This window comes from Leptodactylus fuscus, chromosome 1 (genome assembly GCF_031893055.1).
Source record: "Leptodactylus fuscus isolate aLepFus1 chromosome 1, aLepFus1.hap2, whole genome shotgun sequence".
NCBI lineage: Eukaryota > Metazoa > Chordata > Amphibia > Anura > Leptodactylidae > Leptodactylus > Leptodactylus fuscus.
In genome coordinates, this window is record NC_134265.1 from 193,800,600 (window position 1) to 193,827,433 (window position 26,834).

Below are 26,834 nucleotides of genomic sequence, written 5' to 3' on the forward strand. Positions count from 1 at the left end.
CTACCCCAGGAACTGGTCACAGCAGTAACAGATGACAGTTTCAATAAAAGGCCAAGATACCTTTTTAAAGCAAAATAGCATTGATGTTTATGGAATTGTATAGAAAAGTCATTTCTTTCCCTCTTCCTTTCAGTCATGCCCTTTCCTATTCCCTGGTTGAACTTGATGGACATATGTATTTTTTCAACTAACTATGTAAATATGTAATTGGCATTATTCTATTTTTTATTTTGCTACGTACAGTTTTGTTAGACTTAAGAGATCAAGAACATACATAATATAAACATATCTGAGGATGAGGAAGTCGTGCAGTGTTCTACTATTGTGTATTCACACTCCCATGCAGACAGTACAGAGGAGTGGCTTGTTGCAGTCAGCTAAATATAGCCTTCATAACGCTGGTTAATTTTAACAGTGGTGGAGGTGGGAGAGGGGATCCCACATAAACCGTCTGTCATCCCTCTATACCCCTCCTGATTGAACCTCTGTACAGTCAGTGCAGCTTGCTGTCACTATCAGCAAGGACAGCGTGGGAAGCTGAGCCACCACCATGGAGCTGCTGTCATCTCTCAGCTTGGAGGACCTTGCTGTGTCTTTTTCCAAATTACCCGTCTTCCCTCTGTTTGATGTGGCTTATTATATTATCTCCATCCTATATCTCAAGTATGAGCCAGGTGGGTCATTTCAACCTTAATGTGCAAGTACTGAGGCTATTTACTACTGAAGTCTAATGCATGTATTCTGCATACATAGCTATTACTGCAGATGTTAACTGGCTAAGTCTGTGACAACTGCACATTTGCCTTTTAAGGATACAGAAAGTATAGTAAGACATTGAAAGGATGCATTGTTGGCTGTTTTCATAGTATGGGGATAAAAATATCCATCTCTTACAGAATACAACTGCAGTGTGCGAGCCCCGAAGTAAGTTGATCATTATTAGTCATAAACAGTTGTAAAATACCAGGTCAGAATCTTGTTAATGTTTGTAGTTACAAAATTGTAACTTAATAGTTCAGTTAAATTTAACCATCAAAATGAAATGAAGATTATTTTATTCATAACAACATGCAATAATAATAATAATAATAATAATAATAATAATAATAATAATAATATTACTATACTAACATATAGCAATATGAATAATGCGTATGGACATAACATTGATATACATTTATATAAACTGAATCTCTAATGGAGAAATAACATGTCCTCCACTTATAGCCACAAGGGGCCCATAAACTCAGTCCATGCTTTGGCCACCTGTTGACTTCAGATGACACATGACAACAGCCAAAGCCATTGGGAGTGGTGAGACGACCACTTGATCATTCCAACTCTCTAATACTATTAAATAAAACCTATTGTGAGTCCTATGATCTTGTATATTCTCAAACACATTGCTATACCTGCCAAAAAATTCTAATTGTCTACAATTGTTCTATATCCAAATACATACCAAAACAAAGTAAATGCTGCACATCAAGCTGCATTATGTGATAGGCTCGACTTATCAGTAGTTTTCTGCTGATAGACCCAGAAGTAAGTAGCCGATAACAGTTTCTTAAAAAAACTGTATTCAGCCCTTAAAAACATGGCAAGCTTCATAGTCATGTAATGTGTCCTAAGTACAAAAAGAGCTGAGCCACTTGTATGTTACAGAATAATGAGCAATTCCCTACTATGTATATACAGATTCCTGAATCCCTATTACATAATTTCAAGTGTTCTCAGTAGCAAAATGTGTAGCAGGCCATTGTTCTGCCGATGGTGCCCGCACGAAACATACTGTGGTCGCGATTAGAAAAAAATACAAAAAAAAAGGAGCAATTTCTAACATATTTGAAAGGAAATAACACGCAAGGGATTCCTTCTAAGCTGTTATTCTTCCATTCACTTCCCAGTCATTTTCATATGTTTACTTTCCATCATGTCTACATGAACAAATGCAAATACACAATAGTTTACATATACTCAACATTAGCATATGACTCCAGTTGTAGTCACTGCTCATATGTCATTCAGTATAGAAATAGACATATTAATATTGGGCTGTTAAAAGATACATGAAACATGGTAAGCACTAGTGAACTGAGTAGTCTTATCTCCTGAGGACAGCCGACTGGATGCTAGTATAAGGCGTTATCCTCTCAACTGTAATTGGTATATGTGTAACATGGATCTTAAATACAGTACTGTATTAATACCTACCCAGCAAGGAAAAGAGATATTAAGATATAAGATAAGATATTCCTTTAATAGTCCCACAATGGGGAAATTTCAGGATCACCATTGTTGCTTCTTATTCACAGGTTCACAAGATTGTGACTCTCTAGGGTCAAGGAGATACACTTTATGTTTTAATACCCTGTTTAGCTACAATGCCTTTGTTATATATTTGTATATTATGGAGAACTTTTAGACCCCTGTTCTTTTGTATAAGAAGACAACCCTCCAGACAGTAGTATAGATCTCATCTTCCATTAACTAAAATATTACATCGCTGTAATGAAATACAATAGTTAGTGAAATCTAAATTTTCAGAGGAATATAAAACCTAATAAACGTTTGCAAATACAGCATAAATATCATATATTAAGCTTTAATATATTTTACTTGGGTTTGAGTGAATTATAATATAATATTATAAAATCATTACACACGTCCCCTCTACCCAAATCACTGTTCTGATGGATCAGTAATGCAACTTTAAAACCTTTATTGTTATCTTCTTCTATCATATAATGAGCAGTAAATGAAGGGCTGATGCAAATAATCTAAATAAAGTTATATGGAAAGCTGAATTACCAATGTACACTGGCAAAAAAATAACACGTAGATAGAAATGTCAGAAATGTCATTTGCTGAGAGATCGATGGCTGTTAGACACACCTCTATGATGTAGTCAAAGACATTTTACCCTGTTGACAGACTGAGATCCCTGCTTCTCATTGGACTGAGATAAGCAAGATGGTATTTTTGAGAAATTGCTTGCCACTGTTAGGAGCAGTGGTTATGTAAGAGTTTGCTTACCTAGCAAACAGGCTTTGGATGACCTAGACAGTCCACCAGTAGAGAGGATTGTTAGCTCCGTCGACAAGCACAAGCAGCTCTCACAGTTTCCTTGTTCACCATCCAGACTCAGGCAGTGCCTTTATTACACCTATCTCTGCTTGGATCACTTACAGCTGCTTATTAGAAGGAAATCCAGTCTCAATGCTCCTATTCCTGCCAGTTATAGCCAGTCACTGTCACCTTCATTTGCAGTGGTGTCATGAACAAGAAATCGGGACTGCTGGAACCATATCGCCTTCACAGTAGTGACAATTGTGGAGCAATCCACTGATCCAATTGCTGGTGTGATTATCTGGAGAGTCATCACATACAACAGCCAATCACCCACTAACGCTAACAGCTGAGCAATACGTGCAGGACATCCTGTGGCCACATGTGTTGTCCCTCATCGCAGGGCTGGAGTTTCCAGAAATTCCAACTGGAATTTTTTCAGCAGAATAATGCTCGCTCACATACACAGGGTTCCAGAGGAATGTGTCCGCCAGATTGCAACACTTCCTTTGTTTGGCAGGTTGACAGTTTTATTGGAACACCAGCTTCAACAAAATAAGAGTTTGTGGGATCTACAGATCCAACTGCAACATCTGTGGGCAAATTGACTGCAGGTTACTATACTATGCCTAACCATAACTCACCTTGTATGCAGGCTAGAGGGGTCCCAGCATGGTTCTTACAAAACAATTCAAGTTCAGTTAAATTTGATGGTCGCCGAGCATGGACAGCCCGCTTCAAATCATCCCACAGATGTTCAATGATATTCAGGTCTGGGGACTGGGATGGCCATTCCAGAACATTGTAATTGTTCCTCTGCATGAATGCCTGAGTCGATTTGGAGCGGTGTTTTGGATCATTGTCTTGCTGAAACATTCATCCCCAGCGTAACTTCAACTTCGTCACTGATTCTTGAACATTATTCTCAAGAATCTGCTGATGCTGAGTGGAATCCATGCGACCCTCAACTTTAACAAGATTCCCAGTGCGGGAAAAGATTCCCGAAGGTGGGAAAAGCCTTGTTCCCTGACTGCAATACATATTGTTTATGGAAAGGGCCCTGACTCGACCCCTTTCCATTAAATGCCAGCCCAGGGGAGGTGTATAAAAATAAAAAATAATACTTATACTCACCTGTCCTGGGGCGAGCATCTGCTCTGAGGCTCTTCCTGTAGTAGATGCTAAATCTTAGTGGGCTAAAGAACCTTTGATGACATCATGACCATGAGATCAGACTCTTGTGTGGGCGGAGCCATTCTGGATTGCCCAGGACAGTGTGATGTTACACAGGAAGGTAAGGAGGAGAGAAGAGAACATGTGTCAGCAAAAGGGGGACATGGAAGTGCTGGCTTCTTGTGAGCAAGAGGGCACAATGGGGGTGCATATCTGGAGCATATAATACTGTGTGGGGGACACTTTGAACATATAATACTGTGTGGGGGCCACTGGTGAGCACATAATACTGATTGGTGTCCACTATGGAGCAAGTGATACTGTTTGGGGGCCACTGTGGAGCATATTATTCTGTCCCAGTATTGTTTACATGCCGGGTGCTGTGCTGCTCACTCTCCGTATTCTTGATAACTGCAGTTGTGGGTACTAAAGCTTTAACCCTTTCAAGTATCTGAGATATTGCTTCAGCGCCTGTAACCACCATAATCAAGAATTCGCTTTAGGAAGGGGATTCATTGGGTAAAAATGCACCCACTAGCTTGTCTTTAAGGGCATATTCACACATTCCCATTTTTAGGATGTGCGTAGTGTGTGATAATTATGGACAGTGCTCCATCCTTATTTCACAAACCCAAAGGCATTGAAACGTACCGGAAAGGTTAAGAAAAAAAAGTTCATCTCTTTTTCATGCAGGTGAAAAAGTGATCAACTTCGGACAGCATGCATCTGCAAATAAACATGGTGGAGAACGTTCTGTTACTATCACAGGCATCACACGTCTACAAAATGCAGATGCAGATGTTTGAATGTGGCCTTATAGTTGCAAATTTCTATGCAATATATATACAATTGCCTAAAACAGTACGGTGAGGGTATGTGCAGATGTAGGAATTTGCCATGGATTGGTGGCGAATTCTGCCCCCAAATCCGCAGCAGATTTCACCCCGAAAAGCAGAGATTGCAAACTCTATGCTGATTAGGCCTATTCATAGGCATTCCGTTGCGGCTAGAATGCAAATGAACACTTCATTTTTCACAGTCTGAATTTAGTAGCCTTAGGATCAGCAGTGTAGTGATTTACTATATGCAAGAAAAATGGAATACATATCACAACTTGCAGCTCTTGGCTTATATCAGAGGTCACGCCTGTTGCTGTGTAAATATGTACCTTTATCCTAGATGAAAATATGTACATTCCTAGATGAATATTGACACTATGGGTAAAGTTGATTTACAATACTTTTCAATAGTGTAAAAATATTTTAGAAAAATACTGAAAATTACTCCTAAACTCAGCGCTGTAGAAGAGTCCTTTAGGTCAGGGCCGACGTGGCGTAAACGCAGCATTTCCTCTGCAGATTTTTTGTGCAATGTGTGGAAGGGCAGCATTTCCATTGTGTGTATTTTTCTGAAATGCGTGGATGGGATTCTCTAGCAGTTTTTGCTCGTCATTTCCGCTGTGACTAAAGCGCAGAGTTTACACCATGAGGGGACCCTAGAACCTTGTTCAAGTGGTGTCTGTGAAGAACAAAATATATTTTTCTTTTAAAGTATTTATTTATTTTTTTAATGTAGATTGTGAGCCCCATATAGGGATCACAATGCACATTTTTCGCTATCAGTATGTCTTTGTAGAATAGGAGGAAATCCAGGCAAACATGGGGTGAACATACAAACTTCTTGCAGATGTTGTTCCTGGCGGGATTCAAACTCCAGAACTCTAGTACTGCAAAGCTGCAGTGCTAACCACTGAGCCACCGTGTTGCCCCAAAGTATTTAGGCTTGTCCAAGTCTTTGAGTATTTGAAAAACTGATGACTCAAGGATCCTTCTGTGTTTTTTTTTATTCAACAAACCAATAAACACATATTTGTATGCTGTATCTTTGATGCATCCACATGAGGAAGAAAAAAATGACATGCAGCCATTTTTTTTTTTTAAATGGCCCCACAGTCCATTAAATAAAACATATGCCTGGTATGGAAAATCAGATGTGTGAATAAAGCCTAAGCACCCTTTCCCATGTAGTGGCAGCTGCAGTACACACGACTGCCAGTGATCAAAGGTAAATACAATTGTACAGTCATTGACAGCTGCATGCCCACAGGAGTTTAAGCCACATGCGGCTGCCCCTAGCTTAGAACGGATCCTATACGTATGAATGCAACCTTACTCCAATACTTACAATTGACTTTACTCACGTATCAGTCACACATAAGTCACATTTGTAGGGGTCCAGCAGCTGAGACTCCTATTAGTATCAAGGACAAATAACTACTGCTTCATTGAGCTGAATGGAAGTTCTTTGAATCCTGTTTCTGTTCCATTCATTGAGGTCTTACAAGCACTCACAGAGCACCAGGACACCTGTTGTGGCCACCCTGCACCAATCCTATCCAAACTGACTGCAAAGTAAGAGCTAGCATACTATGGCTTTATAATGGCTCAGTGACAGCTGTGTAAAATCTGTTCCCTCTTGACTTATAATGTATCTATGAATTTTAAAGTAAACCTGTCATATGGAAAATTTGGACGAAGCATGTTGTAGCGTAGGGGAAGCTGAACAGACTGATATATGGTATTGTGGGAAAAGATTCAGTATAAGGGTCCATTCACACGGAGGAAAATGGCGCTTTATTTAGTGCTGAATTTTCAGCACTGAAAAAAAGCCTCCCATTGACTTCAATGGGTTGTACTAGCTTTTTTTCCCACTAGCAGAATTTTCCACACTGAATTTTCAGGGCTGAAAAAAAGCCTCCCATTGATTTCAATGGGTTCCGCTAGCTTTTTTTGCGCTGGCAGAAAATTACGCTAGCGCAAAAAAAGCTAGCGGCACCCATTGAAGTCAATGTGAAGCTTTTTTTCAGCCCTGAAAATTTAGTGCCAAATAAAGCGCCATTTTACTCTGTGTGAATTTGTTCTTTCTATGTTGAGAAGTCAAGGAGGCGGTCGTATCAGTGACTGACAGCTATCTTTATATACAGTCATAGAGGGTATACTCTTGATCACTGATAGGACTGCCTCCTTGACTTCACAACCTAAAAAAGCAGAGATTTCAGCACTGCACTGCACTGATATCAGAAAATAATAAAACTTAACCGTTAAAAACCAAGGTAGCTTACAAATCACGGGTAAATATGTGCATAATCAATAAACAATCATCCAACACCTAATTATAGAGGACCTTTCAGGTCCTCGGACCCCTGCGGTTTTATATATCGCTAGAAAGCCAACAGTGCGCTGAACATTAAGATTTAAAATAGTTATGGGTCTTTGGGAAGGCGTGGAGTCAGAAATGAAAATGGACAAATGTCACCAACAGGAAGGGATTAAACAACTGTCTTGCATAATGAAAAAATACAGTATATCTTGTTATGATGAGTCTGTCCCAAAAATATATGAAATAATGAATCTGAACCAGGACCCAGGAGACAGTTTATATGGGTCTAAGAATTGGCACCAACTGCCAATGTAGACCCTGGTACTAGGTTTCAGATCTGCCATGCCTGGTGTTATGGGTAGTTAATAATATGTTCAGCTACCAAAAACTAGGGAATTCTAATATGCAGTGACATTATTTTCTACATTGTATAGTCACATGGAAAGACTGATAAGATTTAGCTGAATCTGTCTCCACCCAAGGTATTACCCTTGTGTAAATACACAATGTCAATATGTGCATAACATTCTGTGCAGAAATTTTAGTGCTTGTGGTTGCATATATAGCGAGCATAAAAATGCATATCTTCATATATCTTCAGTTGTCATTGGTTACATTAATGTAATGGAAAAATAAAAGGGGCATCTCAGGTAGAGGATTCGCTCCTCAAGTGAGATAACATTGTCATTCCCTGCACAGCCGCTGTTATGTAATAAAGAGACAAAGCAGTCTCTGCTGATCAGCATAGGTCATCAATAGAAATGGATGGACCCCTTATAATTTGTTTTGTATGGTTGGGGCGGCTCGGAACCAAGATTTGTTTTGGGTCGAACAAGTGTTGTATAAACCACAGCCCTTAGTAACTAGCAACTATTTTTATCTGTAAGGCCCAGTTCACATCTATGTTCGGGTTTCTGTTCAAGGAGTCTACTTGGGGGACCTCCAAAACAGAAACCTATCTGCATAAAAAAGTGGTTACCTAAGAAGACCTAGACTATAATTGGATCTGTGTGGTTTCTGCTCAGTTTCCGCACGAAACATGCGGAGAGAAAAGTGCTGCTTGCAGGACTTTTCTCTCCGTATATTTCATGCGGATAGGGGAACGGAAAGGCTCGTACGCAGATGTGAACCAAGCCTCAGTGAAAAAAAATGGATGGCATTTCATTGGTTTTCTTTCAACTCAATTATCCATTTGTAAAATCAGAAACTGACCTATAGACTCATTGTAATGGGTCCATCAGGCCAGATAAAATAGACAAAAATAGGATGCCCGTTTTTTTAACTGACGTTATTCAATGTCATTTTAAAAAATGGATATGTGTATGTACCTATTCACACCCATTAACGTTTTTTCACTGTCAAGTGCATGGGGCCTTAGTCTTGGTTACATCATGTTGTTTTATATATTGATTCATCCACTGTTTGCTTTGGCACATTCCACTTTATTTGGGATGTATTCATTAGAGTCCATTTTTTTATATGCATGGTATTATTTTAGGGTATACTCTTTTGTTGATTCTTATAAACAGCATGGGTAAACCGTCATGGCCTAGGCTGTACTTTTAAAAAAATATTTTCATATTTTTGAGTTTTCTTGTTTTAATTAATAAAAATATATTTTTAAAGTCTATTTGATATACTGTATTGAGCAGAGGCAGTTGTCAAGTGACACAACACAAAGATGGACTTGTGCTGCCTAAACCTCAACTGAACCATTCACTGTCTTTAGTCATTCCAGGCCACAAAATAGACAGGAATAGGACCTGAGTTTCACTTTGGGCTCACAGCTTCATACATGAACTCATGATAATGCACGGCCATTACAAATAGAGTAGGTTAGTGTGCTAGCCAAGAAAAACCCAGCTAGCACACTGACAATGCACATGATAGTGACCACTATAGAATGGGGCAAACCCCTAACACAGAAATACTCTTTGGCATACAAATTATACAAATCTGAGCTCCTGTTATACAACATGTGGATTTATGTAGGTATAAAATATACTACATTACCAAAGTTGACATTTACATTTTTTAGTGATCATATATTTTTACTGCTCGTTAGGGTTGAGCGATCGGGATCGGAAAAGATCAGATCCCGATTGGCGATTGAGTAAATTTCACGATCGCGATCGGGTTCCGATCCCACCTAACAAAGATCGGGAATGGAGTTCCGATCCCGACCTTCTCAACTTACCTGCACAGAAGTGCTGCCGCTGCCGCTCCCCGTTCTTCTCGCTCCTCGTTCTTCTCTCTCCTCTTCTTTCTCCTTCACATTCCTTCAGAGCACACTGCGTGCCCCCACTAGACTAGTGTAAGAAATGCTGGGAGAAGGCGGGGCTTGTGGCTTAGGAGAGTGTCGGCGGGTACTGAGAGGGGACACGTGAGTGATGCACTCACGTCTCCCCGCCCACACTCTCCTAAGCCACAACAAGCCCTGCCTACTCCCATCATCTCTAACACTAGCCTAGGGAGGTGGGGCACGCACGGCACTCTGAAGGCATGTCAATGAGAGAGGACCGGACTGAGAAGAATGGGGAGCAGCAGTGGATCTGTGCAGGTAAGCGGACACCAAGGGGGCTAAGTAGCTGGGGGATTTTTTTTAATCACCACACGGCATGGAATCCAAAAATGTAAACAATTTTTTTGGCTCCATGCTGTGTAGTGAATAGGATCGTTTTTAAAATTCGATCTTTGATAATTAAGAAAAAATCCCATTGACTTGTATTGGGATTGGGATCGGGTTCAGATGGAAAATGATCAGAAATCGGATTTTAAAAACGATCCTGAAATTTCAAGGTCAGCTCAACCCTACTCCTCTTGCTTGTACCGTTGTGAGAAGATATGAAACTTTTCCAGCAATTATACAACATGCATGTACGTATAGATAATGAAAGTGTACTTTGTATTGTCTCCATAGATGTGAACCCAACCTTAGCATGGCACAGCACCTAGATTTATTTGGGGACTGTACACTGCATACCAATAGCAATTGACACACTTAGGCAGATACACGAAAACTATTGAACTTTTAGGTCTTGGCCCACATGGTGTAAACGCTTTTGAAAAAAAAAAGTGGTATTTTACAGTCACTGCAAGGTGGATGGGATTCTAGTGAATTCAATCCACACCTTACAACAAAATACTCTTAGCAAACACACTGCAATTTCCAAAACTGTCTCGCTTTTGGACATCGCAGCATGTCAACTATATATTAAGAAATGCCGGCAGTTTTCCTAGAGATATAGCGGAAGCATGTAAATGAATAGTATTTCAGGAAAAACCGCAATGTGTTGTTGCTGTGGTTTGTCTCGCATGGTGTATTTTGCTGCATGGGACTTTAGCTTTAGGCTGAGGCCCTCCACAGCTTATAGCCATTCTTGGCTTTGGCTCAAAAAATTGCACCAAAATCTGCAAAAAAACCCTTTTGATTACACAATGAGGCGTCTCAGCCTTAGTGCAAAGGTAGTGTAATGAATGAAGAAAGAAGTTCACATCTCACCGGATCCTCTAAATACGTTCCTTTATTATATCTTCATTAAAAAAAATGGTTGACAGACAAATAGTGAAAAGTCGGAAAAAACATACAAAAAGTGCTAATAAAAAAGCTTGCTGATGCGTTTTGGGGCCATAGTGCCCTTTAATCATAGTGCAAAGGTAGTCTAGACAGTCTAACGGTAAGTTCATATGGGGTTTTTTGGATCGGAACCTGAGGAGGCCTCCACCTCAGGTTACGATCCAGTAACCGGGTAGCCACAACTGAAAGCCGGAGCACTGCACCGGCATCCAGCCGCACACTCCGTTCCAGATTAGACCCAATGAATGGGAGGAGGAGGGAGTGTCTTCAGGCCGAATCGTGAGGCGACTCGGCCTGAAGAATGAGCACCTCGCTTCTTTTTTCTCGGAGCTGTAAGAAACGGCTCCTGGAAAAAACTCCTGAGTGGCTCCCATTGATTTTAATGGGAGCTGTCTTTTTGGTCAGGGTTTTGAGGCGGATACGGCCTTCAAAACCCTGACCAAAAAACCCCGTGTGAACTTACCCTAAAAGGCTGCATTCAGATCATGTTTTATATATCCGTTTAGCACATGTTAAATATGCAAAACGCATATTCAAACAGATGCTACGTTACTGTATTATTATTATTATTTTAAATAGATTTCTATGTAAACAGATGGCCATTAGTTTGTATCTGTTTTTACATCCCTTTAACAGCTCAGAATCAAACTCTAAATTGCAAGTGTCTATTGCTGTTTGAAAATCTGCCATACTTTTAGACTGTCTAGTTTAGCTTTACACCACTTAGTAGTTGGCCTAGTTTCTAACAAAATTTTACTGCAATGGGCAAAAATTTAGTACAACAACCAAAATTTTGGATTAGTTTTAGGCTCACAGTTTAGCATATTAAGCCACAGCCCATTTTTAAAACCCCTAGAGAAAGTGTCTAAATGACACAGAAAATTAGATGTAAAGCATGTACCAGTTTTATGGGGCAACAAATGCCAGAATTCTGGTGCATATTTTTTAGTTTATCTGCTCCATTGTTCCACTGTACCATAATAAAATATTGTTAATGTAATTCCCATTATGAGGGAGTGACACAAAGTGTACTCGGATGTAGTTATAACTCCACTCAGTTCTTGGATCACAAGTGCTTTCCCTTATAAGTAAGTGACACATTCATTAATTCAAGGCTATTTCTTATTACTAAGGGGGTGACACAGTAAGTATTTGTATTATTATACTTTTTAGACCCCAGAGTATAATGATTGGAGGCGAAAGGGAGGTTTAAAACTTAAAAATCAGTGTTACTCACCTCTTCTGGGCTTCGGCATGATGCCCTGCTGTCTTTGTGCCTCTTCAATGACATCACAGGTTTAGGTTACACCAGTGTCATTATGCATTGAAACGTCATTGAAAAGGCCCAAAGACAGAAAGAAGTCGTACCAGAGCCACATACTCTCTGTGCCTCGGTCCTGCGGGCTACTTACTGGTTCTGCTCCTGCGCAAAGCTGTCTCCAGGGGGCCCCCATGTATCCCATATCATATCTCTGCCAGAAACGTCCAGACGCTGTTTAACGTCAGAGATGTAATATAGAACGTACAAGGTCCCCTGGAAGGCTGAAGAGGAAGCGAAGTCTGCCATGGACAGGATTAAGTAAGTATACCTGGGGTTAATCCAGAAGGTATTGGCCTATTTAAAAAAAAAAAAAAAAAATCAGCAGGGGCCCACTGGGTCTTCTAAGGTCGAGGGCCCCACAAGAGAAGTTCTGCCACTGTTCCAGACTATTTCTCATTACTATACGGGTGACACACTATGTACCTAGATGTAGTTATAATTGTACTCATTTCTGGGGTCACAGGAGCATTTTGCAAACGAAATTGAGTTCCATTGAGATTGCATGTAGCAGAAAGCACAACAATCCAGGTTTATGAAGACTAGTGTTCCTCACGTTATTATAATTATATTTATGAATAAATGACACACAGATTATTTCCAGGCTATGTCTCATTACAGAGGGGGTTACACACTAAGTACCTGGATGTAGATATAACTCTGCTCAGTTCTGTGGTTACAGGAGATTTCCCTTTTAAGTAAGTGACACATTGAATCTTTTCAGACTATTTCTCCTTACATTTCTCTCCATAGAGTAAACCACTATTTTAAATGGCATAGCGTAGGTAGGTGCCCCTGTACAGATTTTGCATTGGGATCCAGAAGCTTCAAGTTATACCTCTGGGTATATAATATGTCACAACCCCATCAGTGAGGTTATTGGTAATAATTTGTATCACTCCATGTTTCTCATAGGTTGAAGTGGTGCCTTATCTCCTCTATATTCCTTAATGACTTAGATAGCTCCTGACAGGTGTCCCTCAGCCTTTGCTCCGCTGCTGACCTATTGACTATATTTAGTTCTGGATAGCAGATCAGCTGTCCTTCATACAGTATCACCTCCCCACACTGACATTCCTCTATGAGGGCTATTCATTTTAACTATTCTGCTGCTGATGCTGCACTCCTTAGAGAACTTGTGTCATTGTTCTGGTTTGCCGAAGTGTTGGTTTTCACTTGTCATTCAGTAAGTGTATTTTATTTGTAGCCAGTATGTATAGGCCAATATAATTTAGTAGATAGTTTAACAGCTGTATTGTTAGTAGAGAGGATTGTGCAAAATCTCTAATCCAGACCTTTGCCCTAGTTCATATCTTGCAGTTTTGCTGCAATTTTGCACACGCTATTGAACAATGTAACATATAACGACATAAGAGATTAAATGTATAGAAGAAAGAAAGGTCATGCAGGACCCGTGAGGTCAAATGTACAGCATTAAATAAAAATAATATGGATGCACCCACAATCATCTGAACATTTTATCTGAAAACAGGGGAGGGGACCCTTGCATCTGTCCTGTTATGTGCGGAAAAGAAAAAGTAGTGCAAAATAAGTATTGAGAATCAGTGGCGGATCCAGGGTCAACTTTTATGTTGACTCCGCCCATTCTCATTCATTTTTCATGTGATTCCACACAGTATAATCCTCCTACAGTCACCCGTAAATTATATGTTCCCCCTCCATCTCTCCCCATTTTCATATACACCCTTCATCTACCCCTAGTTTCATGTCCCCCCCCTCTATCTCTGTCCCCAGTTTCATGCCATTCTCCCCCTTTATCTGCCCACAGTTTCATGTCCCCCCCCCGTCTCTGCCCCAGTGTCATGCCATTCTCCCCCCTTCATCTGCCCCAGTGTCATGCTGTTCTCCCCCCTCTATCTGCCCCAGTGTCATGCTGTTCTCCCCCCTCCATCTGCCCCAGTGTCATGCTGTTCTCCCCCCCTCTATCTGCCCCAGTGTCATGCTGTTCTCCCCCCTTCATCTGCCCCAGTGTCATGCTGTTCTCCCCCCCTCCATCTGCCCCAGTGTCATGCTGTTCTCCCCCCCTCTATCTGCCCCAGTGTCATGCTGTTCTCCCCCCTCTATCTGCCCCAGTGTCATGCTGTTCTCCCCCCCTCCATCTGCCCCAGTGTCATGCTGTTCTCTCCCCCCATCTGCCCCAGTGTCATGCTGTTCTCCCCCCCTCCATCTGCCCCAGTGTCATGCTGTTCTCCCCCCTTCATCTGCCCCAGTGTCATACTGTTCTCTCCCCCTCCATCTGCCCCAGCGTCATGCTGTTCTCCCCCCTTCATCTGCCCCAGTGTCATACTGTTCTCTCCCCCTCCATCTGCCCCAGCGTCATACTGTTCTCACACACACTAACCTTTCCTCGTTCCCCCGCAGCTCTCTCCCTCATACACATATTGTAGGCGCGATGTCATCACATTGCGACTACAAATGCCAGAGCTCAGCGTTAAAACAGGAGCTGAGCTGTGACAGCTCCTGCTTTAAACGCCTATGTATTCAGCTCATCGGCGTCCATAGGGACATGCTGACCCAGAACCGGCTCCAGGTTTTTATGGGCCCTTGGGCGACAGAGCCTTAGTAAAGGAGGCGGGGGGAGTCGAGACACTGTGCGTCGCAGATGAATCGAGTGACGTCATGCAGGAGTGTGGCGTCACTAACGCCATACCTCCCAATTTTCAAAGAGTAGAAAGAGGGGTAAAATGTGCGGCGCAGCAAATCTGGCTCCACCCACTTTTATGTTGATTCCACCCATTCTCATTCATTTATCATGTGCTCCCACACAGTATAATCCTCCTACAGTCACCCGTAAATTATATGCCCCCCTCCATCTATCCCCAGTTTCATATACACCCTTCCTCTGCCCCCAGTTTCATTTCCCCCCTCCATCTCTGTCCCCAGTTTCATCACGTTCTCCCCCTTCATCTGCCCACATGTCTGTTTAATGTCCCCCGTCTCTGCCCCAGTGTCATGCTGTTCCCCCCTCCCCTTCATTTGCCCCCCAGTTTCTTTGGGCCCCCTCCATCTCTGTCCCCAGTTTCATGCCGTTCTCTCCCCACCCCCTTCATCTTCCCCAGTGTCATGCCGTTCCCCCCTCCCCTTCATTTGCCCCCCAGTTTCATGGGCCCCCTTCATTATGTTCCACCTTAATATTTAATACAAAACAAACACTTACACTCACCTTCTATCACTCACCTTCCATCGTTCCCCCGGCGCTCCTCTCTCCAGTCACATACGCGATGCAGGAGCTGTGACCTCAGCTCCTGCTTAGCTGCGGCCTGGCTTGCGTGTGTAAGTGTGATGTGATGACGTCATCGCGCCTACACACGCAAGCCGGGCCGGAGCTTTAAAGCAGGAGCTGAGCTCACAGCTCCTGCTTTAATCGCGATTCAGCTCATCGGCGGACGGACGCCGATGAGCTGAAATCGTGATAGGCATGTGCCGGGGGGCCCCCAGAGGCTCTGTGGGCCCCGGCACTTGCCCGACTATGCCAAGCTGACCGGGACCATTTTGTTAGGGCCGGGCCGCGGGGCCCCGCTAAGCACGGGGCCCCGGGCGGTTGCCCGGCTCGCCCGGCCCTGGATCCGCCCCTGTTAAGAATGAAAGGTCTCGCTGTGGCCACATGAAGAGGAGGGTAGATAAAACTAACGGGGTAACAGGTAAGGTAAGGATTAGAGATGAGCGAACACCGTTCGATCAAATAGGTATTCGATCGAATATCAGGCCGTTTGAGGTATTCATTCCCAATCGAATACCACGCGGCATACGCAGTAAAAATTCGTATCTCCTCCCACTTTCCCTGGCGCGTTTTTTGCACCATAAACTGTGCAGGAGAGGTGGGATAGGAACTACGACAACAGAGGCAGTGAAAAAAATTGAAAAACCCATTGGCTGCTGAAAACATGTGACCTCCCATTCATAAGAACGGCCACCGCCATATTCGTGTCATTTCGCGGCTGCCATCTGGTGACGGAAGGCCTGGGTATCCAGAAGCATAAACGCCAACATCTCCAGGGCCAGCAGTTTTTAGATGAGGCCGTTAAAGGCTTGGGCATGTGGGTGGCTTGCACTGTACTTCTGCCTGCAATGAAACGCTTGGGAGATGGCTGGGAGTGGCTGGGAAGAGGCGCATGATGGTGCAGGCCAAAAAGGCGGATGAGGGTGTACTCCCCAATGTGTCAGAGACAGATGTGTAGGTGTCCAGGCTGGTGTAAACAGTGGAAGAGGCAGTGTCGGCAACGCCGGGCGACGATTGTCCTGCGTTTGCTCTCTCCCACTGAGCCCAGGGCTTGCCTTCCAAATGACAACGCACGCAAAAGGTGGTAAGGTTTCTCTTTTCAGAGCCCCTACTCAGTTTAGACTTGCAAAGTGTGCAAACCGCACTAAATTTGTCATGTAACTGGTGACACTAGGCACCTCAGTGGCTGGTAGTTTGGCCAGGGGGTGCCGCTAGCCTCCTGTGTGACAATGAAATCATCTGTCACTTCTTCATCCTCCTCTTCCTCCATCAATATACGCTGTGAAGCGGACAGGAGTGTGCACTGACTATCCTGCTGCAATGGTTCTGCTCCTATGCCCGACTCCTCAGCGTACAATGCGTTATCCCTGATGGTGATGAGGGATTCTTGCATCACACACAGGAGCGGGATTGTTAAAATCAGTAATGCGTCATCAAAGCTGACCCTCTTGATGGACTCCTAAAAGACATGGAGAGATCTCGCATAAGTCTGGCAACATGGGCAAGTTTTGCATGAGTGGCTAGTACACGGAAAATCTTTGGCCTTGCTGCCTCTGGACATGCCTCTGCCTCTAGCCACCTTTTTTGCTGCTGTGCTTGCATCCACATCTACACTGCTTTCCCCGCTATACATCATCCCTGCCCATTTAGGGTCAGTGGCCTCGTCATCCACCAACTCCTCTTCCAATTGCTCACTCTCCTCTTACTGCAAACTGCACATGACAACAGCATGCCCTGGCAACTGTGTCTCATCATCATCAATGAGTACGGAAAATGCTGGTTGCGGGTCCACAACCACAAAATTGCCAGGTGATGGCGGATGCTCCACTGTTTGGGCATCAGTACACACAAAGTCGTCTGGTAGCTCCTTGGATTCGGGAAGTGGTTCAACAGAGGGAGAGACAGTAAAAGGACCCGAAAAGAGATCCTGGGAGGGAGCAAGGGTGGGATGAGTCTGTTGGGAAGATTGGGCATGTTGGGAGGAAGGAAGGGCAGACTCTTGGGTATGAACACGACTGCCGGTACTAACTGACCGGCTGCTGGAAAAGCAGCGGGAAGCATTATCCGCTAGTCATTGTAACGCCTTTTCCTGGTCCTTGGGCCTGGTCTACGTTGTACCCTGCACCCTGCTTAAAGCAGCTGTCATATCAGCAATTGTGATGAGCGCATGCTAATGTTTCTTGTCCAGTGGAAAGGATGGGATAGGATTTCACATAAGTCTGCCACCCATGGAAACTCATGGTGCAGAAACTGAGGGAGCTGACATTGATGAACCCTTGGGTTCTGGAACCACCATTTTAGGGGCTAAGGATTTTAAAGGGGCTAACACTCTGCTGGTGCAAGGCTTAACTCACTGTTATGGTTCTGTGTAGAGATGAGCGATAATGGGAACTGTCTGAAAAAGATATAAGAAGCGGGCAAGAATATCCATTTTTACGACATTTATCTACTGAACCAGGATAGAACTTTCAATGTACATTCTAAAAAAGGGATGGTAGTTTAGATGATATAGTTCAGATAAATCAGTGGGCAGCTGAATGATTTTGGCAAAATTTATATTAAAGGGATACATTTCAGAGTGTCAAAAAGTGCGACAATACTGCCATTTTCTGTATAGGTATAAAAGAGGCAGTAAGTCCAAAGAGGAAAATTCTGTGATGGAAAACAATCCAAAAAAACCATGATGTGTTTCTAACACATTTTTTTTCCAAAGCATTTTTTTTTCTGTGCTTCGCTATGTGAATCTTAGCCTTAAATGCACCAAGATTATGTTGTAACAGTCTGGCTCAAAATACGAAAGTAACTAAAAGGTGGTATAAACTTAGACTAGACAGTCTATTGATACATCATACTTTTTATCCAGCATCAGCCACTGTGATAAATCTGAAGAATTTTCAGACTACTTGTCTAAGTTTATACTGTCTGAAACAGAATATGGCAGAAAACAGAAAATGGCATTTTATTCATGTGAACTCGGCTATTACTTTAGTAGAGATTAATCCGGTAAACATTTTTTTTGTTTATTTGTTAAGTAGACATGATAAGTGATATTTGTGGTATTTGTATTCAATGAAAATCAATTGTTGAATATTTGATGTAAATGAAATATGATTTATATTATGATATATGATTTATATTTTAATTACTGCTTTCTTCTTCTTCTCACATAAAGGTGCTGTGGCCCTTTCTAGACGCAGTCCTGTAGCCTCTTGGCTATGTGCCATGCTGTACTGCTTTGGTAGCTATATACTTGCAGATATTTTGCTTGGAGACTCTCCCATCCATTATTTCAGCAACAATGCCAATATACTGCTAGCATCTGCGGTGTGGTGAGTATTTCTGTGTTGCAGGCAATGCTTCCATGCCTCCATGAAGAGACAAAATCAGATAAACAGAAAACCAATTCAATTAGTATGCATGAGTATCGGTATGTCTTCCTTAGTAAATTGTCAGGTGTCAAAGTGGGATGCTGGATACCTCCTGTAATGCTGTCATACCTACTCATTGACACTGCATGCAGCATATACACCAAACCATATTATGGAGGTATTACAATAAATCTGAAATATGAATTTGATAGGCTGACGTTCTTTTTGATAGAGGTCTGATTCAGAGGGAGCTCTCCACTCTCTATGATTCCAAACCAATGACTCATTAATTAATTAAAGGAAACCTGTCCGGTCGATTTGGGACACTAAACCTCCCAGAGGACCTTATAGATCTGCGGTTTAGTGTTCTAAATCTCCTAGTTATAATGAAATCTACAGCTGCATTCAAACTAAAAAAGCCTCATACTTACCTAGAGATGAGTCCGATGAGTATCATCAGACTTAGGCCCAGTTCACACGGGGGCGGGGGGAGCAGAAGGGCAGATTTTGGCACCGAGAGTGACCGGGTAGCCACGTCACTCTCAGGCCAAAATCCGCCTGCCACGACTGTCGCGGCTTCTCCCTCCGGAGCAGGCTCAAATAAATGGGCTGACTCTTTCACGAGGCGGACGCCGCTGCTCAATGAGCCACGAAATCCATCTGAAGAAAGGGCAGCTCGCTTCTTTTTTCTGCTAGTGGCAACATGCCGCTAGCAGAAAAAAGAACGCTAGTGGTCTCCATAGACCGCAATTGTGAGGGGGTGGACTATGACGTGGATTCTGCGCCATAATCTGCCCCCTCTGTGCCCGTGTGAACGGGCCCTTACAGTATCTCTGGTGCCACTGCTGCCTGCACTATTCTTCAGTGAAGCTGGAGATATACAACCCGGCTTCACTGTCAAGTGCTGGAGGTACAGGGCATGCGCACTGAAGCTGGATGTACTCAGTTCTGGGCACACAGGAGCTTTCCTTTCTAACTAATTAATTTCAGGCTATTTCTCATTAGGTGGAAAAGGCATAATAAATATGCCCTAATGATTTCTGCAAACACCATTTAGATGAATTTGACAGTCTGAAAATCTGATGCATTTGATTATGAATTTAAGGCCCCACAGCTGTTTAATGGGATTGTTATTGGGAATTACTATTAGGGTAAGTTCACACGTAGGTTTTTGATCCGAACCTGAGGCAGAGGCTGCTTCAGGTTCCAGACCAAAAGCCAATGAATGGGCCTAGTCGGAGGAGGAAGTGTCTTCAGGCCAAATCGCGAGGCAACTCGGCCTGAAGAATGAGAACCTCGCTTCTTTTTTCTGGGAACTCCTGAGCGGCTCCCATTGATTTCAATGGGAGCCGTCTTTTTGGTCAGGATTTTGAGGCCATATACACCAAAAAACTACGTGTGAATTTACCCTTACTAATGCAGCGTCTCACTGGGATCAGTAAGAAAAGGTTTACATTTTGTCTGTGCCTTTGAGAAACATGTTCCGTATATATGATATGTATATCTACCTTTAACAGACTAAATCACTTCAGAATGGTGGTACAACCCAGACAAAAAGAATTCTGAAGAATTCTGATACTGAGTCTTCTTTTCCTCTCTGAGTGAGAAGGAAGAATTGTTGGGAATGTATGAGTAGAAGTTGAGAGACTGAGTCAGAACAGAAGAGATTCTGCTAGAACAGTTCTTTGTCATTCAGGAGTCAGGAGATGGGAATTATCCCTGCTCGAATTGTGGAAAAGAGCAAAGTGTGCCAAATAAGGATATGAGGATAAGTGTTATGTAGGCCTCACAACTACTACTCTGTTTACAGCCTCAGGTCAGGCAAAACAACCTTGAGTTGGGAATTTGTAGCAAGTCCTCGACTTTACAAGAGAGTATAGCACAATAGTTAAATTGGAAAATTGCTGCTCTGACATAACTGCATAGCACTTATTTAATAGGAAAGCCAAAAAAAAAATGCCAAGAGTTTTGAACCCCTTTCAATGGTCATGTTTATTGCAATAGTACAAGTGATTTCTCCAATTATCATGACAGATAATACCTTATATTATGCCATTCTAATCAGTAGTTGAGAACCTCTTTATACTCTTAGAATTATTGCTACAGCTCAAGTTCCTCCTATAATGATTTCAGTTATTATGACACATATTCATGGCTAATGTTATACCATTTACATCTTTACAGGTACCTCATGTTTTTCTGCCCCCTGAACCTCTTCTATAAGTGTGTAAGCTTTCTTCCAGTGAAACTTGTATTTGTGGGTATGAAAGAGGTAGTCCGTGTACGGAAAATTGCCATTGGAATCCACCACGCCCATCATCACTATCATCATGGTTGGGTCATCATGGTACTTATTGGATGGGTAAAAGGTATGCATTATGAGGGCTTAAGGAGGTCAGCAGTATTTTTCCACATCTTTGTGCTGGATTTGTTGCATAATGGACAAGAGTGACGTAATGTTCCGCCAAGAATCCTATTATTTTGATTGATTTTTTTTTTTTTGTCAAAAAATGTCGCAATCTGGTTTAAAGGTTACTAAAGGAGCATCCAAAGTACAGAAGAATGAACAGAGCATTAAGTTTTGTTTACACTACAATCTATGTATTTTCTATTACATAACATCTCATATAAACATTCAAAAAAAATAGAGTTCACTGACAGAAACATATTAAAAAAGACTATGTGTTGGCACAGTAGCAGAATGCAGTACCTTTTTTAGTTCCTGTATCATCTTTCCTGAAAAATGTGCACAGGACCGTCGACAGAGCAGAAGATATACAGAATTATTTCTTTCTGCCAAAGACTGACTTCACATGGGCATATTTGGTTTGTAAAATATGAACCATAAGCTGGCCATATTTCCCAGACCGAACACTTGGCATGGACCTAGACATCAACCATAATGCCTCCTGCAGGACTACTGTCAGAATAGAATAGAACAGAAGGGTAGCCCTGTCAGGGAGGCAGGGACTCCTACCATAATAGGTCCCTGCACACTGTTTCATCTGGGAAAGTCAGACAGCAAATGCTGAAATTATTTGTGGGTTGAGCAAATGTCAACACTGATACTTAAAGGAGTTGTCCAGTCCAAATCAAGTTTTCATATTGATGACTTATCTTTAAAGTAAATTCCTTTTACCACTAGATGTCACCATTTTGATATATTTTATCTTGAAGTCAGGTCAGACTGCCGATTACATTTGTGTTGTGGTCTCTGTAATAAAAACACTTGGCTTGATCATCATATAGCAGATACTAATAGGGTCTAGTGGACCCCACTGATATATAATGGGGGTCTGTCTGCATTTTGTATAGTCTCTGTTGTTTTGACGTGATAATTCTGAATGGCGTAACTAGGAATGGCGGGGCCCCGTGGCAAACGTTTGACATGGCCCCCCCCCCCGACTGACACCGAAGACCTCGACCACCCACCTCCTCCGCATTCCTGCACGCTCTATTATGCTCCATAGTGGCCCCTGCACACAGTATTATACCCCATAGTGGCCCCTGCACACAGTATTATATCCCATAGTGGCCCCTGCACACAGTATTATGTCCATTAGTGGCCCCTGCACACAGTATTATGTCCCTCAGTGGCCCCTCCACACAGTATTATGTTACTTAGTGGCCCCTACACACAGTATTATCCCCCATAGTGGCCCCTGCACACAGTATTATGTCCCTTAGAGGCCCCTGCACAGAGTATTATGCCCCACTGTGGACACCCATAAACAATTATTATACTCTGGGGTCTTTTCAGACCCCAGAGTATAATAATCGGAGACCCAGGGGGGATAAAAAAAATAAAAAAAAAACACTGTTACTCACCTATCTCCTGGCTCCGCTGTAGTCAACTTTCTATGACGTCAGATGACCCGGGGTGCATGCCGGGGTCATGTGACGTCAGAGACGTCAGAGGACTAAGCCTGAAGCCTGCCCGGATCGTGGAGAGGTAAGTAACAGTGTTTTTTATGTTTCTTACCCATCACTGGCTTCCGATCATTATACTCGGGGGTCTTTGATATAATGATAGTGTTTGTGGGGCCCGCGGTGTCACTTACCAATCCTGGCCCTGCCAGGATCAGTAAGTAAATAGGGCCCGTTATGGTAACAGCCTATTAAAAAAAAAACAAAAAAACGCAGCAGCGGCTGTCACCGGGTCCCCTAATGTCCCGGGCCCCCTAATGTCCCGGGCCCTGTGGCAGCTGCCTCTGCTGCTACAGCGGTAGTTACGCCACTGGCGCCACATGTGATGGAGTTACAGATGGAGCGTATGATGGCAGTGTGAACATTATTTGTTTTCACATATACAGTTCAGGATGTATGACCCCGTTTTTTTTGTTTTTTTTTTACTGATTCGTTCACCTTAATTGGGGAATTGGGTCAATGAAAACAGTCTTTATAGTCTGATCCATTTAAAAATGGAATAAGTTCTACTTCTTCATGAATCTCAGGTGCCACGACTGAAGACAGGGAAGTTAAGCAAACAGAGTGCTTTGTTGCATAGATCTGAACAGCAAAATTTTTGTTGCAATTTTTAAACTGGATTGAATTATAATGGAATGTATTAAAAGCAGCCAATTTTTATATTTTCATTATTATTATTATGTTGTTATTATTGTAAAAGTTGTTTTAATAATACATTACTGTACTTTACTCTCTGTTTTCCTATAGGTTCTGGGGTAGCACTGATGTCTAATGTGGAACAACTTTTGCGTGGTGTTTGGAAGCCAGAGACCAATGAAATTCTTCACATGTCCTTGTGAGTGTATAGCTATGCATAGTTGTATTCATTTTGCTGTTCTCTTACCGTTGGCTATCGGTACATGGTAATACAAAGCAGACTGTTCATTGACTATAAGGGGTGTGTATTGGTGTCAATAAATACCTGTGGTATACTATACCTAAGAGCCGTTTTAGATTTTTCCATCCTATGATGGATGAGAGCAATGGATATTAATAATGATACTATGAACCTACCCTAAAAGAGAGAGAATACTACATGGTGGTGTCCCTAATATTCAAACCTTTAGACACAAACAAATAACCAATTTTCTAAGTCATTTATATGTCACCCAGTAGTATTTTTAGCTATGTATGAATATTTTATTTACTTGATCTCTAATATGCATTTTTTGTTCCCTACAGCCCAACCAAAGCGAGTCTGTATGGTGCTATCTTGTTCACTCTACAGCAATCCCACTGGTTACCTATTTCAAAAGCGTACCTCATCTTTTTCTTTACTCTCTTTATGGCTACTTGCAAGGTATGAACCTAGTTTTCAAATCAAAATGTAAAGTGTAAAATTAAAATGTAATCTCATAAAATTTCATTTTTCCATAGAATTACTCCCGTTCATTAATGAGTTATTCCATCAGGACATCATCTTTTCATATGTTCTGGTAGACTTTATGAATGTTGTAGAGGTGGCTTCTCCACTCTTAAAGTCTTTTAAGGAAGGGTTGTTCTGATGGAACTTCTCTTTCAAAGTTGTTAGTAGACAACTATATATTTAATTTTCTCTTATGTGTGCAGTCTATGCAGTCCTAAGATATATTTACTCTCTATGTGAGTTATTAGACATTATCTGTCAACAGGGGGAAGCTAGAAGGTCCTATAAACTAAAATGTCATTAAGTTTTCAGACAACATAGTCTCACTTATTAGAACATGTGATGCTCAACCAAACAGTAACAGTTTAGTTTAAAAACTACTAATAAACAGAATTTGTAAACGTCAATGGATGTGACCAAATGTGATTTTATGCACTGGTCGTAAATACAAACGTAGAGTTAAAGAGTAACGTTTCGCATCCATTGATGTTTACGAAGTCTGTTTACTAGAGGATATTAAGGGTTGGGACAAAACTTTGTAACTTGTACAAGCAGTGCCCTCCACATCAGGGGTGAACCTGCCCCTTTTGCCGCCCGAGGCGAAGTACAGAAAGCCGCCCCCCCCGGGGGCGGAACGGGGGTGTGGCTTAGCGGAGGGGGCATGGCGACTCGAAGGGGGCGGGCTTAGTGCCGTTCGCCGGCAGAGAGCAGGCCCGGAGACTGCCTGCGCTCTGCCTGAGCGTGAGGGGAGGCTGCTGGAGCAGCGCTGCTCCAGTGGCCTCCCCAAACCACCGCTCCGTGCTAAGCCAGTCCAGGACAGCTAGTCCTGGACTGGCTTAGGTTAGCAAAAATGCCGCCCTCCCTGAGGCCCTGGCATAGCGCCGCCTGAAGCGCTCGCTTCAGGTTGCCTCATGGGAGGTGCGGCGCTGCCCCACATCATTTAGAAGTTTATTTTAAAAGTTTTCTGTTCTATTTAAAACAGTTCTATAGTGTTGCTACCACTATGTGTCTCCCTTCTAGCTAATTAGCTGTTCACTGCCGGTGACAGGGGAAGTTCCATCCATAGATACTTCAAACTTAAAACGGGTTCACAGTGGATGGAGGGGGAAGGTGTGTTCTCTTTTCAGAAAATGAATGGAGAGGGGAAGGGGCTGATCTCTCCTCTCAGCCTGTACATGCCTTCAGTGCATGCTGTACAGAGCACAAACTGAGATAATTCTTCAGCTTCTACAATCTAATGGGAGTTTACTATGTCCTTCTATATACTTGTGACTAGCCATGCTATTGCTTATGGGATGTTAGTTATAGACAGCAAGCAGTTTTCCTTGTTGTGCTCAGATTTCTATTTTCCTGTGTCAGGGATCTATTTAGCTGTTGGTGAATTGGATCAGTAAAAAACAGCCCTTATAGACGGATCTGTGAAAAATAGAGCATGTTCTATCATTTCATGGATTTCAGGTGCCACGTCTCTGTCTCTGGATTTAATTATAATGGAATGTATTAAAAGACAGCCACAGTTTTTATGTTCATTATTATTATGTTGTTAATATTGTAAAAGTTGATATGATAATACATGGGATAAAATTTAAAACTGTATGGAGTTACTGTTCAGGGGAACAGGCTTCTTATTGTGCTCTATATTTGACTGCAGCCATAACTGGGCTGATAGGACATCACATATGTAAGCTTATGCAGCCATATTACAGACTGAAGAAGCTTTTATAAACGCAGAGGGCCAGGAAGAGTATAACTCTATTCTGTGTTATAAGACTTTCATGATGTGTTGGCATTAACGCCAGTAAAAACTAAAGGGTTTTGTATCATCAGACCTCTGTTGAGATGTCTTTGGTGACTGGGAAAAAAACTCTATTTATAGTTGTTATTTTAAAGTATTAACTACAATTGGATGTTTTCTATTTCTTCCTTGCAGATCTACATGACAGCAACTCATTCTCATGGTTCACCTTTTGCTCTCCTGGAAAACTGCATCTGTCCTATCCTGTTTGGCAGTGCAAATGGTGATCATAATGGTCATGAAGACCACCACCATCATCACCATCATGATGACCATGAGGTGTCTCATTCAAGTGCAAAATCCAAAGAAGAGCTAAATGAGGGTACTCGCAAGAGAAAAGTGAAAAAGGCAGAATGAGAGTAAAGAGAATTTTGTTTGGGTCACTAAGACTAACAAGCAATGTGTTGTAAGCAGTCATAATGCAAAACCTCAGCCTTTTTATTCAGGATCTTTCTTGTTTGCCTTTAATGGGCACCTGCCAAGATGGAATCTATTTTTTTGCCTGAGATGAAAATAACCCTCATTTATTTGGATGCACCGGTAGCAGATACAAGAACATTTTATGTGCAAATCATTGTTTATGTATCAGCCTAGCAACCCTACAGTGTAAAACCAGACACTGAGTACAACACATAAGAAACCCATTCTTCTCAATAGTATCCTTTACATGTTTTGTGGTCAGTCATTCTGGGGTTTAGCAATTTCTACCAAACCACAAATATACACATGTACTTATGTTATTTATATGCAGATCATTGAAAAATGAAATATTTTTAAAGATCTATTAAAGAATTTAATTATT

The 26,834-nt window shown here is 42.1% G+C and overlaps 1 protein-coding gene across 2 annotated transcripts; it reads left to right on the top strand.

Moving 5' to 3' along the window:
* The first annotated feature begins 412 nt into the window (after positions 1-412).
* TMEM38A (transmembrane protein 38A) lies at positions 413-26,834 on the top strand. Of its 2 annotated transcripts, XM_075280841.1 has the most exons (7): positions 651-674; positions 897-924; positions 18,710-18,866; positions 21,090-21,274; positions 23,580-23,667; positions 24,054-24,171; positions 26,168-26,834. In XM_075280841.1, exons 1-7 carry the CDS (start codon positions 666-668, stop codon positions 26,387-26,389), a joined length of 807 nt encoding a protein of 268 aa, XP_075136942.1. In that variant the 5' UTR covers positions 651-665; the 3' UTR covers positions 26,390-26,834. The 2 variants fall into 2 exon arrangements, with proteins under 2 accessions (XP_075136933.1, XP_075136942.1); XM_075280832.1 differs by lacking the exon at positions 897-924 and having other exon boundaries at positions 413-674.

Bases quoted from the DNA above. Each gene is read 5' to 3' on its own strand.
- TMEM38A (XM_075280832.1), top strand. From the start codon at position 551: ATGGAGCTGCTGTCATCTCTCAGCTTGGAGGACCTTGCTGTGTCTTTT. The intron at 18,867-21,089 runs GTGAGTATTTCT...ACATCTTTACAG, and splicing joins CTGCTAGCATCTGCGGTGTG to GTACCTCATGTTTTTCTGCC. The intron at 24,172-26,167 runs GTATGAACCTAG...TCTTCCTTGCAG, and splicing joins TCTTTATGGCTACTTGCAAG to ATCTACATGACAGCAACTCA.